This window comes from Anabrus simplex, chromosome 2, assembly GCF_040414725.1.
Source record: "Anabrus simplex isolate iqAnaSimp1 chromosome 2, ASM4041472v1, whole genome shotgun sequence".
NCBI classification, from domain to species: domain Eukaryota; kingdom Metazoa; phylum Arthropoda; class Insecta; order Orthoptera; family Tettigoniidae; genus Anabrus; species Anabrus simplex.
The window spans coordinates 644,295,279-644,313,200 of record NC_090266.1 but is presented as its reverse complement, the minus strand read 5'-3'; the positions used below and the strand labels follow the sequence as shown (position 1 = coordinate 644,313,200).

Sequence of the window (17,922 nt, the reverse complement as noted above, 5' to 3'; positions counted from 1 at the left end):
TCAAGACTCATCGCGGGAGACGGAGCAGCATGTTCCGGAGACTGCATAAGGTAAAGTATTGCATGAAGGTAAGAATGATTACTTTCATACAAGCAAATATACAACATTGTATAGCGGCCTCTAGGGTACTTATTAGAAGTATCCAGCAGGGCAGGTTTTTGGTCGCCCTGATACAAGAACCCTGGCTTAGACAGGGGCATATCATGGGACTAAAATGTGCAGGTTTCACTTTATTCAGTGGAATAGCAGAGGAGAAGCCTAGAGCATGAATACTAGTTAAAGATCATAACGCCTGGGCTATACCAGGCTTTATTACTAGAGACCTGGTAGCAGTCCTAGTGAGATATGAAGAGGGCGGACAGCCAAAAGACTTGGTTGTCTGCTCTGCATATTTCCCAGGAGACTCTGAAACTCCACCCCCGCCGGGGGAGTTCAAGAGACTGGTGATATACTGTAGGAAACAAGGATTAAACCTCATAGTAGGATGTGACGCCAATGCTCATCACAGCATTTGGGGAAGTAAATATACAAACCGAAGGGGAGAGCACCTCATAGAATTTCTATGTACAACTGATCTTGAGATCATGAACATTGGTGATACCCCTACCTTCGTTAATAATAGGAGTGAGGGGATCATAGATCCTACCCTGGGTTCCATGGGAATCATACAGGAATTTAAAGACTGGAAGGTTTCTTTGGAGCCTTCCTTGTCAGATCATAGACACATTGTGTTTTGTATAGAGAGCTCCCTCGAGATCCCGTCTTACAGAAACCCTAGACGAACCGATTGGACGTGAGGAGGGGACTGGAGGGAGGACCCTCAAATATAATTAAAAACAAAGAGGAGCTGGAGCTCAGTGTGGGTTTTCTCACACGGACACTGGTTATCTTTTATGAATTAAACTGCCCTATTGTTAAGGCAAAAAGAGTAACAGGAAGCTTCAAGTGGAATAGTTATCCTGAACACCTGAGGAGAAATACACGAAGGCTCTGGAATAAATACAGGGAACTTCAGGATCAAGAAAGCCTAGATTCTTACAAAGAATCACAAAGAAGGTACAAGTCAGAAGTCAAAAAGGCTTCTAGGAAATCTTGGACACAGTTTTGTGAATCCATTGAAAGTCAACATGAAGAGGCAAGGCTTCATAAAATTTTAACCTTGGATAAAAGGGCAAGGCTGGGTTCACTGGAGTTGCCTTCAGGTGGATACACATCCACAGAGGGAGACCCTGAACTTACTGCTTGATGCCCACTTTCCAGGTTCCGTAGTCACGAATAGTGAGGTAGAATCGAGCGGATCCTTCAGACCCGATAAAAGTGGCTGGAAGGAAGCCGCAGAGATTGTTACCCCAAGAAGGGTTAAGTGGGCATTAGAATCCTTTGCCCCTTACAAAAGCCCAGGGGTGGATGGGATCTTCCCGGCACTTCTTCAGGAAGCGGGGGGGGTCCTTATACCATACCTGGTCAGAATCTTTAGAGCCTGTCTCACTATGGGGTACGTGTACTCCTTGTGGCGTCAGGCGAAGGTGGTGTATATACCTAAACCCAGAAGGTCTTTATATACTAGACCTAAGGATTATACACCCATTAGTCTAATGTCTTTTCTACTTAAGACCTTGGAAAGACTGGTGGATAGACATATCAGGGAGAAAGTATTAAGGGACTTTCCCCTACATTCTCATCAACATGCATATCAACCAGGGAAGTCAGTTGAGACGGCACTACACCAGCTAGTTTCTAGGCTGGAGAGTGCCTTGGATCAGCAACAACTTGCTATGGTTGTATTCCTAGATATAGAAGGGACCTTTAACTATACATCTTTGGGCTCCATAGAACGTAGTCTAGAGAGAAGAGGAGTGAGCAGTATGCTCATAAAATGGATTATGGCCTCACTGCAGGGCCGTCAAGTTCTGTTTACCCTCAACGCTGTAATGTTGAGAGCTAATATAGACAGGGGGTGTCCACAGGGAGGAGTATTATCACCAACATTATGGTGTCTGGTAGTGGATGAACTACTTACCAGGTTAAATGTTGGAGGAATATACGCCCAAGGCTATGCAGATTACATAAGCCTGATGGCGGTAGGAAATTTCCCCAGCACGGTTTACGAGCTCGTACAGAGCTCTTTACGTAGGGTGGAAAGATGGTGCCACGAGACAGACTTGTCAGTTAATCCCGATAAGACGGAGCTCGTGGTATTTGTCACCGGTTGGTGGGACGGAGAACTGAAACTACAGTGTGTTTGGAAATATAAATTTTAAAGTTTTTGTGTAACTGAAATATGTTTGTAAAATATTTTTTTTGTAATATGGAAACATCAAGAAATATTGAACTGTATGAACTTTGCAACATGCAGAAGTGTTTGGAAGTGATTTTTTTTTAAATGTAGTTTTTATGTAATCTGATGTAAAATTTGTAAGGTGATTTATTTTGGAGCATCCTGTACCTGTACTGCAAGTGTGGTTTCCTATGATGAAATTCTGGGTGTTGTAATCGTAATGTTCCAGAACTTGTGCAATTGTTAACGGTGTTAAAATTACCATATATGGTAACGAGATTTCCTATTGGCAAAAAGGTCCAGGAATCTAGGGTAAGTTTGATCTTATTGGCTAATTGTAATCGGGCCATTTCCGGCCTTGTGGCCGGCTTCGAAAAATGATGCGTGAGCTCGGCGTCTTTTCCATCCGACCGCCGAAGCGAGCGTTCGCGCTCGAGGGCTGCTGCCCTCGGGAATTCCTGCCTTTCCGAAGTAAGTGTTATTTCAGTGTTTTTGCAATGTTATTCTCAATGTTTTCCGGTTTCGTTTCATTTAGTTTAATTCCTTTTGAGTTTCATTATTTCTTCGCTTAATGTCATCTTAAAAGTTTAATTTGATGAGTCCGAGTTTACCCTAGGTTCCAATTGCCGTAGTTTCTATTCTTTCATCCATTAAATACTTTCGGTTTAAACTATACCTTTAATGTAGCATCACCTTCTTCGTTAAATCAAATTGTATGTTAAGTTACTTAAGTATGTCTTGTTTCCGCGTCGTGGAACTGTATTCTGTAAAACTTTGTCATTTTTAATATAGTTGAGCTAGAGGGTGTTTCTTATAAGTCTTTTCTCCCCCATAACCTCATACGTTTCCATGGACCTCAGTAGGGTTTCCCAGCACGTTCCACATCCTGTCTTAGTTGTCATTTTTAGGCCTGCAAGTGTTCCCTGTATTTGGTTTATATGAATTCTCTGCCACTGCGTCATATTTCTACCTCCTTATTCAGATTAAGTATTATCTTATTTATTACTGGTTATATTAATTATTATTATTATTATTATGGTAACCGTAATTGTGCCCGAAACCCCGCGGTGACATTTGTTATTATTTTTATTTATGTACGCTCGAAAAGCGCGGTTACAGTATTTACCAGGAGGAGGAGGCTAGACGGACTGTCAGAGCCTTTCCTATTTGGGAAAAAATTAGCTAAGACAACCTCAGTTAAGTACCTAGGGGTAATCCTTGAGGCAAGACTGAGTTGGAAGAAACATATAGATCATAAGGTGGATAAGGCTCGCAAGATTATGTGGGCCTGTCGCAGGGCCGTCGGGAAGACTTGGGGCCTAAGACCTAAGGTGGTCCAGCGGCTCTATATCTCTATTGTACGGCCCACGATCACCTATACATCTTTAGTCTGGTGGCCAGGCTCGGAGAGTAAAACTGTGACCACCAAGTTAAACAGTGTCCAAAGACTTGCGTGTCTAGGAATAACAGGGGCACTGGATACTACACCAGTATGTGCAATGGAGGCCATCCTAGGTTTTCCCCTCTTACATTTATATGTTAAGGTAATAGCGGGAATGAGTGCCTATCGCCTCTGGTCACTCAGAGGATGGTCCTTCAAAAACCCGAATAGAGGTCATGCCTCTATTCTTACAAGGCTCCACCAGACTTGCCCTGTGACAATGATGATCGGGGATCTGATGAAGCCTAGCTTTAATTTGAATTATAACTTTACAGTGGTGATACCCACAAGGGAGGAGTGGGCAGCGGATGCTGGGGCCCATCTTAAGTCTGGGGGCTGTACATGGTACACAGATGGCTCGCGGACGGAGACAGGCACAGGCGCCGGGATCTGGGGGCCTAAGACAAGGCTCTCCCTTCCTATGGGTAAATATGCTACTGTTTTCCAGGCTGAAGTATACGCAATAGTAGCCTGTGCTGTATATATATGGAATATGCCTGGACACAGAAGATGCATCACTATTTGCAGTGATAGCCAGGCAGCACTAAAAGCATTATGTGCAGTTAAAACAACATCAAAACTGGTATGGGAATGCCAAAGGATGTTAGATCAGCTGTGTGAATTTAGCTCAGTTACCCTATTATGGGTCCCTGGGCACACAGGTATCAGTGGAAATGAAGAAGCTGACAAACTAGCGAAACAGGGCTCAAAAGGTTCTTTCACAGGACCAGAGCCCTTCCTGGGAGTGTCACTCCGAAGTGTGAGACTGGTAATATCCCAGAGGACAAACCAGTCTCACTTAGATATTTGGAAGAGGTTAACTATAGCAAGGCAGGCACGTGAACTTATCAAAGGGCCTAGCCAAAGTTATAAAAAGGTCCTAATGAATTTGAATAGGACCAGAATGAGAATGGCAGTTGGACTGTTAACAGGCCACAATACCTTACAGAGACACCTACACATCATGAAAATCACCCAGGATCCGATGTGTAGAAGATGCGGTAAGGAGGAGGAGACCTCCGCGCATGTGTTATGTCAGTGCGAAGCTCTTGCAAGCACCAGACATCGATACCTTGGCTCACATTTTGTGAGCCTAGAAGACATCAGGAATACCAATATCCGGACACTAGTATCCTTTATAGGAGCACTAGGGCTGGACTAGGCAAACCTGTTTAAGGGGCACAAAGGGTCTTCATAGACCTACGTGTGGAGCTCTGCGAAGACAGGGCTCACCCATTTCTTATCTATCTATCTATCTATGGTCAGCATTGAGGCCTTCGGGTCAGAGGGTCCCGGGTTCGATTCCTGGCCAGGTCGGGGATTCTAATCATGTCTGATTAATTCTTCTGACCCAGGTACTGGGTGTTTGTGTTTGTCCCAACACTATCCTTTTTATATTCAGACAACGTTCTACACTATAAACCACGAGAGACACACACAATAAGGATTACATCCCTCCATATAGGGTTGGCATTAGGAAGGGCATCCGGCCGTACAACAAGGCCAAATCCACACGTGCAATACATTTTTCACCCGCGGCCCCACAGATGTGGGAAAAGTGGTAGAAGAAGAAGAAGTACTATTCTACCCTTGATGTTAATCCTGACTACAACGTTATTCAGTGCTTCATAAAACACATCAACTTCATCCTCATCTGCACACTCATATGGTGAATACCCTGAGACAATTTTAGTCCTAATTCCTCCAACATTTGCACATTCATGTAAACAGAAACTATGTTGTATGTAATAATATTCCTGATGAACAGTCCTACCCTACACTCTGTCCTTCCCTTTTTAATATCTATTAAGAACACTTTATAATCTGCTATATCTTCCTCATTATCTCCCTTTACCCGAGTATCATTAACTCCTAACAGATCCAGATGTATCCTCTTTGCTGACACAGCCAGTTCTACTTTCTTTCTTCCATAAGCCCCACTGATACTGATAGGTGCCATTTGAATTCCATTTTGTTCGCAAAGTTGTTTCCAAGGAGTCCCTTAACTGTCATACGGAAATAGGACCCAGTTACTCCCATAGGTCTGAGGCTTGCTTAAATTCTGTGAAGCAAAACTTGTAAAGAAGAAATAATAATAATGAACTGCCCAAGAGAATGTATAGCAAACAATTCTCCTTTGAATATAAGCAATACTGTGCATTTAAGGGTTAAAATTAATCCAACAAACAGATAAGAAATATAATAACTAAAATAGCCAGATTGTGACAGGAGAAATTATTACCTTCTGTTTCCTGAGCAAAGTGACTTGGTATGGGGCTTTCAGAGTCCTTATCATGACGATCCAGTAACTGGAGGAAATGCAGCGAATCCTCCACACTGAGGTTAAGTTCTTTGTTGTGTAATTTCTTATAGTGTTCATACAGCATTTCTGACAGTAATTTATTTGGCATATCGAGTGATGTTAGATTAGGAGTGCTGTTCTCAGCAGGAGTCGGCAGGGTAATACCAAGATCTGTAGGAGAGAAAGAAAAATCATATAAATTATCTGACCATAGGCAAATTCAATTCAAAGGATACATTTTGTTCCCAAAACAGCTATATAGTCACACAGTATTTGAGATTATACAAATCTATAATATATATTTACAGGGAAACCATGTATTAGACATATTTAACATTTAATAAAAGATAATTTAGCATTTAATAAAATATAATTAAAATATATTAAACATAATAATTGAAGGTTTTACAACAGTTAGGATGTCGTACCTATGACAATCTGTGCAGGAGAAACCAAACCATGACTATCCAACAAGTTATGAGAATGGGGGTACTGGAGGTGACACATCAGTTAAAAGTTCCAGTAACCGAAGTTACGGCAAGCCTGGGGCAGTGTAAACAAATGATGGAGATTTGGTAATGTGTTTATGTCAGAACACTATTGCACAATGCCTACTGGCAGATTACGCTGCTAAACTGTTTGACTATCAGAACTGTATAATAAAACTGAGAAATGCCCACAATATTTGATCATCATCATATCCAACATCAACCACCATTGTTCCTCCTTAACTGTGTTCCAATTCAGTTTTCTTCCAATTATAGTATTCTTGACTGTTTTCAACCACCTTAGTCTGGGTCCCTCTTGCCCTCCTTCCTATATGGGTCTCCATCATCCTCTTCGACATAATTGACTCTTCCATCTTCTTATCATGTCCAAACCATCTAAGTTTTCGAATCTCCATTCTGTTGTAAAGCTTTTCCACTCTGATTTCTTTCCTGATATCCTGATTTCTTACTTTGTCCTTTCTTGTCTTTCCTATCATACGTATTTCTTAAAAATTTAATTTCACTGGACTGGATTTTGTTCTCCTATCTCTTTGTTAATATCTAGGTCTCTGCTGCATATGTCAATATTGGGCAGTAGTACCTCTCTCTCTCTCTCTCTCTCTCTCTCTCTCTCTCTGTATGTATATATATAAAATAACTAGCTGATGTACCCGTGCTTCGCTACGGGATTCTCAGAAAGACTGTCTTCGTGGTTTTCCTAACTGAAGTCAACTTAGGCCATTACAAAAACTTCAGTAGGAATGTAGTAATTAAAAGTAGTGTTATCATACAAAATACTCAATCAAATTAAAAACCGCACATTTTCTCACTTTAACGGACAGTACTACGGTGCCAATCTAACAGTCCACAGTTCCAGTACTGGAATGACCAGGCCGCAGACAGCTGTGAATACTCCTCTACCATTATTGCATTAAATATTCACACTGCTCATTCCAATCGGTGCCTCAGAGTAGGAATTGAATAGCTCGAATGCTATGATGAACCAGTGTGTTACGTACCAGTAATATCAGAAAATTTATGAACCAGGGAAATGGCATCCTAAAGAAGAAAGTTGTCCAACTCCTCATTTACTTCCCGCCAATATTCAGGCAGGCTGTTATACTCGGCACGACAAGGCGAGTTGGCCGTGCGGTTAGGGGCATGCCGCTGTGAGCCTGCATCTGGGAGGTAGTGGGTTCGAACACCCCTGTCGACAGCCCTGAAGATGGTTTTCTGTAGTCTCTCATTTTCATACCAGGCAAATGCTGGGGCTGTACCCTAATTAAGGTCTGGGCCACATCCTTTCCACTACTAGCCCTTTTCCTATCCCATCGTCACCATAAGACCTATCTGTGTCGTTGCGACGTAAAGCAAATTTTTAAAAAATTTCGGTACACAGCAGTAATCCCATCTATCGGAAATGAGTTGCAACAGGGACACAAAGCACATCCCAACAAACAATGGTCAGTGTAATGTTATTGTTGATTAATGTTATGAGATTTCTGCATTGTAGGCCTTCACATTTAGTTTTCTTTCGACTCGGTGATATTAGGGCATCTTACAAAATTATTTATAGCATAGACTGTAATTCCTTTTCCCCGACTTTGCATACTGATTTTCATTAAATTTTGTTTACGCATTTTCTTGTGACTGCGCTGATATGGATATAGCAACAAATATCAAAATTCATTAATATCTCTGTTATCATAGCTGGTACGATAAAAATGTATAAGACATGAATGATCAGAAATTTAATACTATATAACTTTAGTTATGTAGTATTTGTCGACAGGACCACTAATAATACAAATATTTGAGAATTAAATTTTAAACCTTCCCCTAAACTACCATTTCACTCAGCGTGAATAAAATTATTTATGGCCTAGATCATAGCAACCTATTCCCCAACTTTGCATGCCGATTTTCATTAAGATAGAACCAATGATAACATACATATTTGAGAATTAAATTTTAAGCCTCCCCCTAAACTACCATTTATCTCGACGTGAATAAGATTATTTATGACCTAGATTATAGAAACTTATTCCCCTACTTCGCATACCTATTTTCATTAAGATAGGACCACTAATAACAAATATTTGAGAATTAAATTTTAGGCCTTCCCCTAAACTACTATTTATCTCAGCGTGAATAATATTATTTATGGCCTAGATTGTAGCGAATTATTCCAGGACTTTATATACCAATTTTCATTAAGATAAGATCACTAATAACATAAATATTTGAGAATTGCATTTTCGGTCTCCCCCTAAACTACCATTTCTCTTGGCGCGAATAAGATTATTTATGGCCTAGATTGTAGCAACTTACCACCTAACTTTACATACCGATTTTCATTAAATTCTCTTCAGCCGTTTTCTCGTGATGCGTGTACATACATACATACATACATACATACATACAGACAGACAGACAGACAGACAGACAGACAGACAGACAGACAGAAATTACGGAAAAAATTAAAAAGTGCATTTCCTTGTTACTATGGACACGACCGATACAGAAATACCAACCTTTTTAAATTCTGAGCAATGTACAGACAAAACTCTTATTATATATAGATAGATAGATAGATAGATAGATAGATAGATAGATAGATAGATAGATAGATAGATAGATTGCTCAGATATATATCTCTATATATATAAAGTAAGAGTTTTGTCTGTACATCGCTCAGAACTTGAAAAGAATGGTATTTCTGTATCGGTCATGTCCACAGTAACAAGAAAATGCATTTTTTACTTTTCCGTAATTTCTGTCTGTCTGTATGTATGTATGTATGTATGTACACGCATCACAAGAAAACGGCTGAAGAGAATTTAATGAAAATCGGAATGTAAAGTCGGGTGATGAACCGCTACAATCTAGGCTATACATTATTTTAATCACACCGAGTAAAATGGTAGTTTAGAGGAAGGCCTGAAATTAAATTCTCAAATATTTATGTTATTAGTGGTCGTGTCTTAATGAAAATCGCTAGACAAAGATGGGAAATAAGTCACTACAATATAGGCTATACATGCTGAGAAAATTGGTAGTTTAGGGGAAGGCCTAAAATTTAATTGTCAAATATTTATTTTATTAGTGGTCGTATCTTCACGAAAATTGGTATGCAAAGTCGGGGAATAGGTCGCTATAATGTAGGCTATCAATAATGCTATTCACACTGAGTGAAATCGTAGTTTAGGGGAAGGCCTGAAATGTAATCTATATATAAAATAAGTGTTTTGCCTGTACATTGCTCAGAATTTGAAATGAATGGTATTTTCTTTATCTGTCACGTCCACAGTAACAAGGAAATGCATTTTTTACTTTTCCGTAATTTCTGTCTGTCTGTCTGTCTGTCTGTCTGTCTGTCTGTCTGTCTGTCTGTCTGTCTGTCTGTATGTATGTATGTATGTATGTATGATTGTACTCGCATCAATAGAAAACGGCCGAAGAGAATTTAATGAAAATCGGTATGTAATGATGGGTGATGAACCACTACAAGCTCGGCTATAAATTATTTTATTCACGCTGAGTGAAATGGTAGTTTAGGGGAAGGCATGAAATGTAATTCTCAAATAACTTATTTATGTTATTAGTGGTCGTATCGATAAATACTACATAACTAACATAACTTTAGTTATGTCGTAGTTTAGTAGTAGTTATGTAAGAAGTTATTAAATTTCCTATCACTTATGCTTATACATTGTTACCGTACCGCATATAGTCGGAGATATTCATGAATTTGGATTTTTGTTACTAAGTCCAAATCAGCGCCGAGTCACAAGAAAATGGGTAAACAGAATTTAGTGAAAATCGGTATGTAAAGTCTGAGAATAAGTAACTACAGTCTACGATATAAATAATTTTGTAAGACACCCTAATATCACAGTGTCGAAAGAAAACTAATGTGAAGGCCTGCAATATAGAAAGCTCATAAACTTTATCAACAATAACATTACATTGACCATTGTTTGTTGTGATGTGCTTTTTGTCTTCTGTTTCCTCTCATCCCCGATAGATAGGATTACTGCAGCGTACCGAGGTTTTTTAAAATTTGCTTGACGTCGCACCGACACAGATAGGTCTTATGGCGACGATGGGATAGGAAATTAATAGTGGTGTGAAGGATGCGGCCTTGGCTTTAAGGTACAGCCTGGTGTGAATGGTGTGAAAGTGGGAAACCACGGAATACCATTTCTCTTTCTTAACTTAGCACCGACACAGATATGTCTTATGGTGACGATGGGATAGGAAAGGCCTAGGAAGTGGAAGGAAGCGGCCGTAGCTTTATTTAAGGTACAGTCCCGGCATTTGCCTGGTGTGAAAATGGGAAACCATGGAAAACCATCGTCAGGGCTGCCGACATTGGGGCTCGAACCCACTATCTCCCGAATACCATCTTCAGGGTTGCCGGCAGTGGGGTTCGAATCCACTATCTCCCGGATGCAAGCTCACAGCTGCGCGCCCCTAACCACACGGCAAACTCGCCTGGTCGTACCGACTGTAACAGCCTGCCTGTATATTGGTGGGAAGTAGCTGGGGTGTAAGACAACTTTCTTCTTTAGCATGCCATTCCTCTGGTTCATACATTTTCTGATATATCTGGTACGTAACACACTGGTTCATCATAGCATTCGAGCTATTCAATCCCTACTCTGAGCCACTGATTGGAATGAGTAGTGTGCATATTTAACGGAATAATGACAGATGAGTGTTCAAGGCTGTCTGCGACCTGGTTATTCCAGCTCTGGAACTTGGGACTCTTAGATCGGCACCGTAGTACTCTTCGTTGAAAGTGAGAAAGTGTGCGGTTTTTCATTTGATCGAGTATTTTATATGATAACATTGCTTTCAATCGCTACATTCCTACTGACGTTTTTGAAATGACCTATGTTGAATTCAGTTAGGAAAACAACAAAGTCAGTCTTTCTGAGAATCCCGTAGCGAAGCACGGGTACATCAGCTAGTTGCTAGATATATATAGATTGCTCAGAATTTGAAAAGAATGACGTTTCTGTATTGGTCATACCCATAGTAACAAGGAAATGCACTTTTTACTTTTCCGTAATTTCTGTCTGTCTGTCTATCTGTCTGTCTGTCTATCTGTCTGTATGTACACGTATCACGAGAAAACGGCTGAGGATAATTTACTGAAAATCGGTATGTGAAGTTGGGGGATGAGCCACTACAATCTGGGCTATAAGTATACTCACGCTGAGTGATATGGTAGTGTAGGGGAAGGCATAAAATTGAATTCTCAAATATTTATATTATTAGTGGTCCTATCGATAAATACTACATAACTCAAGTTACTTATAATTAAATTTCCGATAATTTATGTCATACATTGTTACCGTACCGGTTTTGATAACACAGATATTCATGAATTTGTACTTTTGTTCAACGCCGAGCCACGAGAAAATGGTTTAACAGAATTTAATGAAAGTTGGTATATAGAGTCGGGGAATAAGAAACTACAGTCTAAGTTATAAACAATTTTATTCGGCCTGTATGAAATTGTAGTTTAGGGGTAGACGCTTAAAATTTAATTTTTAAATACCTATGTTATTGGTCCTATCGAAAAGTACTACATAACAAAAGTTACAGAGAATACATTTTCTGACCATTTATGTTTTATTCAATTTTACCGTACCGACTATGATAAGAGTGGTATTTCAGAGTCGGAAGAAAACTAAATGTGAAGGCCTACAATATTGAGAGTGCATAACATTGATCAACAATAACATTGCATTGACCATTGTTTGTGATGTTCTTTGTCTCTTATGTTGTCGTTCAACTCCGATAGATGGGATTAGTGCTGCGTACCGAGTATAACAGCCTGACTGAATATTGGCGCGGTACCAGTGGTGTTAACCGTGCGGTCAGTGGCACACGGCTGTGAGCTTGCATCCGGGAGATAGTGGGTTCAAATCCCACTGTCGGCAGCCCTGAAGATGGTTTTCCGTGGTTTCCCATTTTCACACCAGGCAAATGCTGGGGTTGTACCTTAATTAAGGCCACGGCCGCTTCCTTCCAACTCCTAGGCTTTTTTTATCCCACCGTCGCCATAAGACCTATCTGTATCGGTGCGACGTAAAGCAACTTGCAAAAAATAAAAAATAGTGGTGGGAAATGGCTGGGGAGTTAAAAAACTTTCTTCTTTAGCATGTCATTCCTCTGGTTCATACATTTTCTGATACCGTACTGCTGGTACGTAACTCACTGGTTCATCACAGTATTCCAGCTATTCGATCCCTACTCTGATGCGCTGTTTTGAATGAGCAGTTAGCACTCTTAAAGCAGAGACTCACTTAGTAGTAGTAGTAGTAGTAGTAGTAGCAGTAGTAGTAGTAGTAGTAGTAGTATGGCCTGGTCTAGAATTACAATTTAGGCATATTCCAAATTATAGCACCACAATTCACTAAATAATTCAAAATTCAACCCTGAAAAGGGCCATTTCTTAAAAAGAGCTTCTTCCTCTTCACTTTTATTAAATTCTACATTCATTTTATTCAAAATTAGCAGTGAAGAGTGGGTTTCTCCACTGGCTTGGAGGAAAAAATTGCCTCCAAGTCAGATTTTCCTGCCGCCAGTGTAGTGAATTGTGATTTTCCGATTCATTGGGTACACCTAGGAAGCAGATTAGTAAAAGGGCATAGTTTTCGCCCTGGAACTCTCCACTATTCGACCCCCACCTCCAAGAAAAGACTAAGAGTGTTCACGGATCACGGCTGTCTGCGGCCTGGTCATTTCCACCTCTGGAACATAGGACTGTTAGGTCGGCAGCGTAGTACTGTTCATTAAAAGTGAGAAAATGTGTGGTTTTTCATTTGATAGAGTATTTCATGTTAAATCATTGCTTTTACTCGCGCCATTCCTACTGATGTCATTGTAATGACCTATGTTCATTTCAGTTGGGAAAACCACTAAGACAGTCTTTCTGAGGATCAAAAAAGGCAGGTGGAGAGTGAGTGTCTGCCTTTATAATGCAATTCCTCAACCTGTGACTGCTAGTAGGCAAGTGGGCCTACCATTACAATGAAAATTTTCTAACGCAGTCTTCATATGAGAAAAGACGTTTGATTTCTCCGTCGCGTTTCTAGGGTAACGTTAAGAGCTATGCAATTTAATACAATCCTGCTCACAATGTGTACACTACTAACCTAGAATTCCGTATACAATGTAGACTTCCGTAGCGAAGCACGGGTACATCAGCTAGTATAGATATATAAATAGACATGTACTGACTGACCGATTCATCATCGCCGAGCCAAAACCACTGCACATAAAGAAATAAAATTTTGGGGATATATTTATATTACAGCGTAGGTGCTCACTAAGGAAGGATTTTTGGATATTCTGTCAGTAAGGGGGTGAAAAGGGAGGGGCGAGGGTGAACTTTTAAAATGAGTATGTCTATATCTCAAAAACTTAACAGTTTAACAATGTGAAAATTGGTATACAGAATCTCCTTTAAAAATAAAGGGACATGTAATTTTTTTTTTTTGGAAAATCCAATAATGGGATGGTAAAAGGAAGTGAATAAGGTGTTCAAAACTTTTTGTGATGATAGTTATATCTCAAAAACTAAAGCTGTTACAGGCATGAAAGTTCGTACATGAAATCTCTTTTAAAAATAAAGAAACATGTATTTTTTTGTTTTCATATAATCCACTTAAGGGGATGACAAGAAGTGAAGAGGGAGTGAATTTTTAAAATGAGTATATTTCAAAAACTGAACATGTTACAGACTTAAAAAATGGTATTTAGAATCTCCTTTAAAAATAAAGAAATATGTTTTTTTTGTTTTCAAAACATCCACTTACAGCGGTGGGGTATGTGGAAGGAATTAAACGGGGGTTGAATCCTTTTTGTTCGTATACTTATATCTCAAAAACTGAAGATGTCACATGCTTGAAAAGTGATATTTGGAATCACCTTTAAAAACCTAAGAAACACGTATTTTTGTTTTCGGAAAATCCACTTAAGGGTGGTTGAAAAGAAGTGTAGAAGGAGTTGAATTCTTTTTATGAGGACATTTATATCTCAAAAACTGAAGATATTACAGATGTGAAAATTGGTATTTGGAATCTCCTTTGAAAATAAATAAACACATATTTTCTGTTGCCAGAAAATCCCCTTAAGGGGTAAAAGGAAGTGAAAAATGTGAAAAAGTGGGTGAATTTTTAAAATGAGGATACCTCAAAAACTTGACATGTTTCAGATGTAAAAAAAACTTGTGTTTGGAATCCCTTTTAAAAATAAAGAAACACATAATTTTTGTTTTCAGAAAATCCATTTAAGGGGTGAAAAGGACAAAAAAAAGGGGGTTGAATTCATTTTATGAGGATACTTAGGGCCTATATCACCCATGCGTCGCATATGTCCATAGTGATAACAGATTACCAAAAAAATGTATGATCTAAAACTTGAAGACAAAAGACCAAGAGGGTGACCAAGACTCGGGTACAAGGACATGGTGAAGATTGACATTCAACAGAGAGGACATACTTTGGAAAGCATTGAAGAAGGACAGAAGTTCAGGGACCGCAACTGGTGGAGAAGCCTCGTTTGCCGACCCATCGCTTAAGATGGAACGACGTGGGATATGTATGTATGTATGTATGTACTTAGGGCCTATATCTCAAAAACTGAAGATGTTGCAGATGTGAATACTGGTATTTTGAATCACCTTTAAAAATAAAGAAAGAGGCTTTTTTTTTTTTTTTTTTTTTTTTTAAAGGAAAGGCCATTTAATTGGGTGAAAAGAATTTAAAAGTGGGTCAATTTTTAAAATGAGTATATCTCAAAAACTTAACATATTACAGACTTGAAAAGTGGTATTTGGTAACTTCTTCAGAAATAAACATGTATTTTTTTTTCGGAAATCCACTGGTATTTGGAGTCTCCTTTAAAAATAAAGGAACATAATTTTAGTTTTGTTTCTGGAAAGGCCACTTAACAGCAGTGAATAATGGAGAAGAAGGAGTTGATTTCTCTTTATGAGGATACTTTTATCACAGAAACTGAAGAAGTTACACACATGAGAACTGGTATTTGGAATCTCCTTTAAAAATAAAGAAACTCATTTTTTTTTTGTTTTTGAAAAACCCACTTGGTTTGGCCGGAGGAGTGAGGGGGGGGGGGGGGTGTGAGGACTAAAGCATGGTTGAATTATTTTTACTGTGATATTTATATCTCAAAACCTGAAGATGTTACAGATGTGGAAATTGGTATTTGGAATCTCCTTTAAAAATAAAGAAACACTTTTTTCTTCGACTTGATATGTACAGTTCTATATCGCATGGTCCAGAGTTAGCTCTGCCAGTAGCCTGGTCATCGTAGCCCCAAAAGACAATAACACAAACGTGGTTTACAAAGAGATAGTTGGGTAAATGAAACTCAATTATTCGTTGAGGAATGTTTAGGTAATATCTTAGTGCAGTACCGAGGAACGATTACTTTTATGAAATTATAAAATCTACACGAGCAAAGCTGCGGGTAACAGCCAGTCTTATATATATATATATACATACACTGTACACTTCACTGGTACTTCTTTCCTCCATACGAGGTTTCTCACACTCTGGTAGAATGCATTTTCCTGTCGAATCCTTTTACTGACCTCCATGTCCAGGTCTGTATCTTGCATCAGTTCACTTCCCAAGTACTTGAAGATCTCCACAAATTCAAGTTTTTGTCCTTTTATTTTTATAATTCCTTTCCCTTCCATTTCTCCTCCAAGTCAACGCCATTATCTAACTCTTTTCCATGCTAATTTTCAATAATCTCACTCAAAATGTCTAGCTGCCCTTTTACTTCCTCTCTGTTTACTCCCCACACCACAATATCACCTGCAAACAGCCTTATCTTCAGCTCCCCATTCCCATATTTTACCATTCCCTCATTCACAATTTTGTCCGTAACCATTAGAATGTCAGTGACAGTGCACTTCCTTTTTGTAGTACAGTTTTATATCAAAACCACTCTGTCCACCCCACATACGTCTCGACACTGCTGCAACAATTTTTGTACACTGTTTGCTAATATTCTATCATTTGTTTAGCAAATCCTTTCTGTTGCATTACTTTCTGTACCTTTACTCTGGGTACACTATCGTAAGGCTTTTCTAAATCAAGGAATGTCATCATCATATCTCCTCCGTATCTCCATGTTTTTCCATTAACAGCCTCATACTAGAGATGGGGTCTAATGTACTGTAGATCCCCCATTTTGACATCCATATTGCTGTTCTTGTAATTGTCCGCCCATCTTTCTTCTCGTTCTGTTTTTTCTGTATCTTCAATATTTTTGCTACCTGAGATATTATTATGTTTCCTTCGTAACTGTCACACATAGGTATTATTACTCCTTTACTCCAGGCATTTGGTACCAATTTTTCTTTCTGCATACATCTAAATAGCCTATACAGTCAAATGGGTCCTGCTGCTGTTATCATTTCCATTACCATTTTCATTAAATCCCACTGCTTTTCCCAATTTCATTTGCCTGACAACACTTTTCACCCCTTCCATTGTGATTTCACTCTCACATTATATCTCTTCCCAGTCTACCTCAATATCTCATCTACACCCATTCTCACATCATGAGATCATGAAAGTAATCCTGCCATCTTTTTTTTTTTTTTTTTTTTCTTCTAGTGGCTTTACGTGGCATTGACACAGATAGGTCTTACGGCAACGATGGGATAGGAAAGGCCTAAGAGTTGGAAGGAAGCGGCCGTGGCCTTAATTAAGGTACACCCCAGCTTTTGCCTGGTATGAAAATGGGAAACCATGGAAAACCATCCTCAGGGCTGCCGACAGTGTGATTTGAACCCACTATCTCCCGGATGGAAGCTCACAGCCGCGCACCTCTAACCACATGGCCAACTCTCCCGGTCCATCTTTTCCTTACCTCCTCTTGTTGCATTATTATGTCTCCTTTCTCCCCTTTCATCTGCTTTGCGTATACTGTTTCTTTTCCCTCTTCTCTTCCTTCTTACAAGTCCATATAGCTGGTATACACATCTCTTCCTCCCAGCTTTTCTTCACTTACTACTTTCTTTTACCTTCTTTTCATTTTGTGATACTTTCTTCTGTTTTCTCTCAATTCCATTCCTGCCATGTTCTTTCCTTATTTTTTACTGCTTCCTTTACCCTCTCATTCCACAATAGGGTCTATTTATCTTTCACTCAGCTATTCTGCCACAAGAACTCTCTGCACAGTTCACAAATTCCTTCTTGAACATGTCCTATTCCACTTCCACTCTCTCCACCTCCGTTCTGGATTATGTGCTGTTTCAATTTAATTTAGAATTTTTCTTTTACTTCCATATCTTTTAATGGACCATTATATAAGATCTTATTAGAATGAGGGCACTGGAGATGACACATCAGTTAAA

The 17,922-nt window shown here is 39.3% G+C and overlaps 1 protein-coding gene across 1 annotated transcript in view; it reads right to left on the bottom strand.

Moving 5' to 3' along the window:
* The window catches only part of LOC136863623 (KICSTOR complex protein SZT2), an 874,751-nt gene that overhangs the window by 375,058 nt on the left and 481,771 nt on the right, over positions 1-17,922 (bottom strand). Inside the window, 1 exon segment of the mRNA XM_068226020.1 lies at positions 5,962-6,192. Within this exon segment, the coding sequence (XP_068082121.1) occupies positions 5,962-6,192 (231 nt within the window).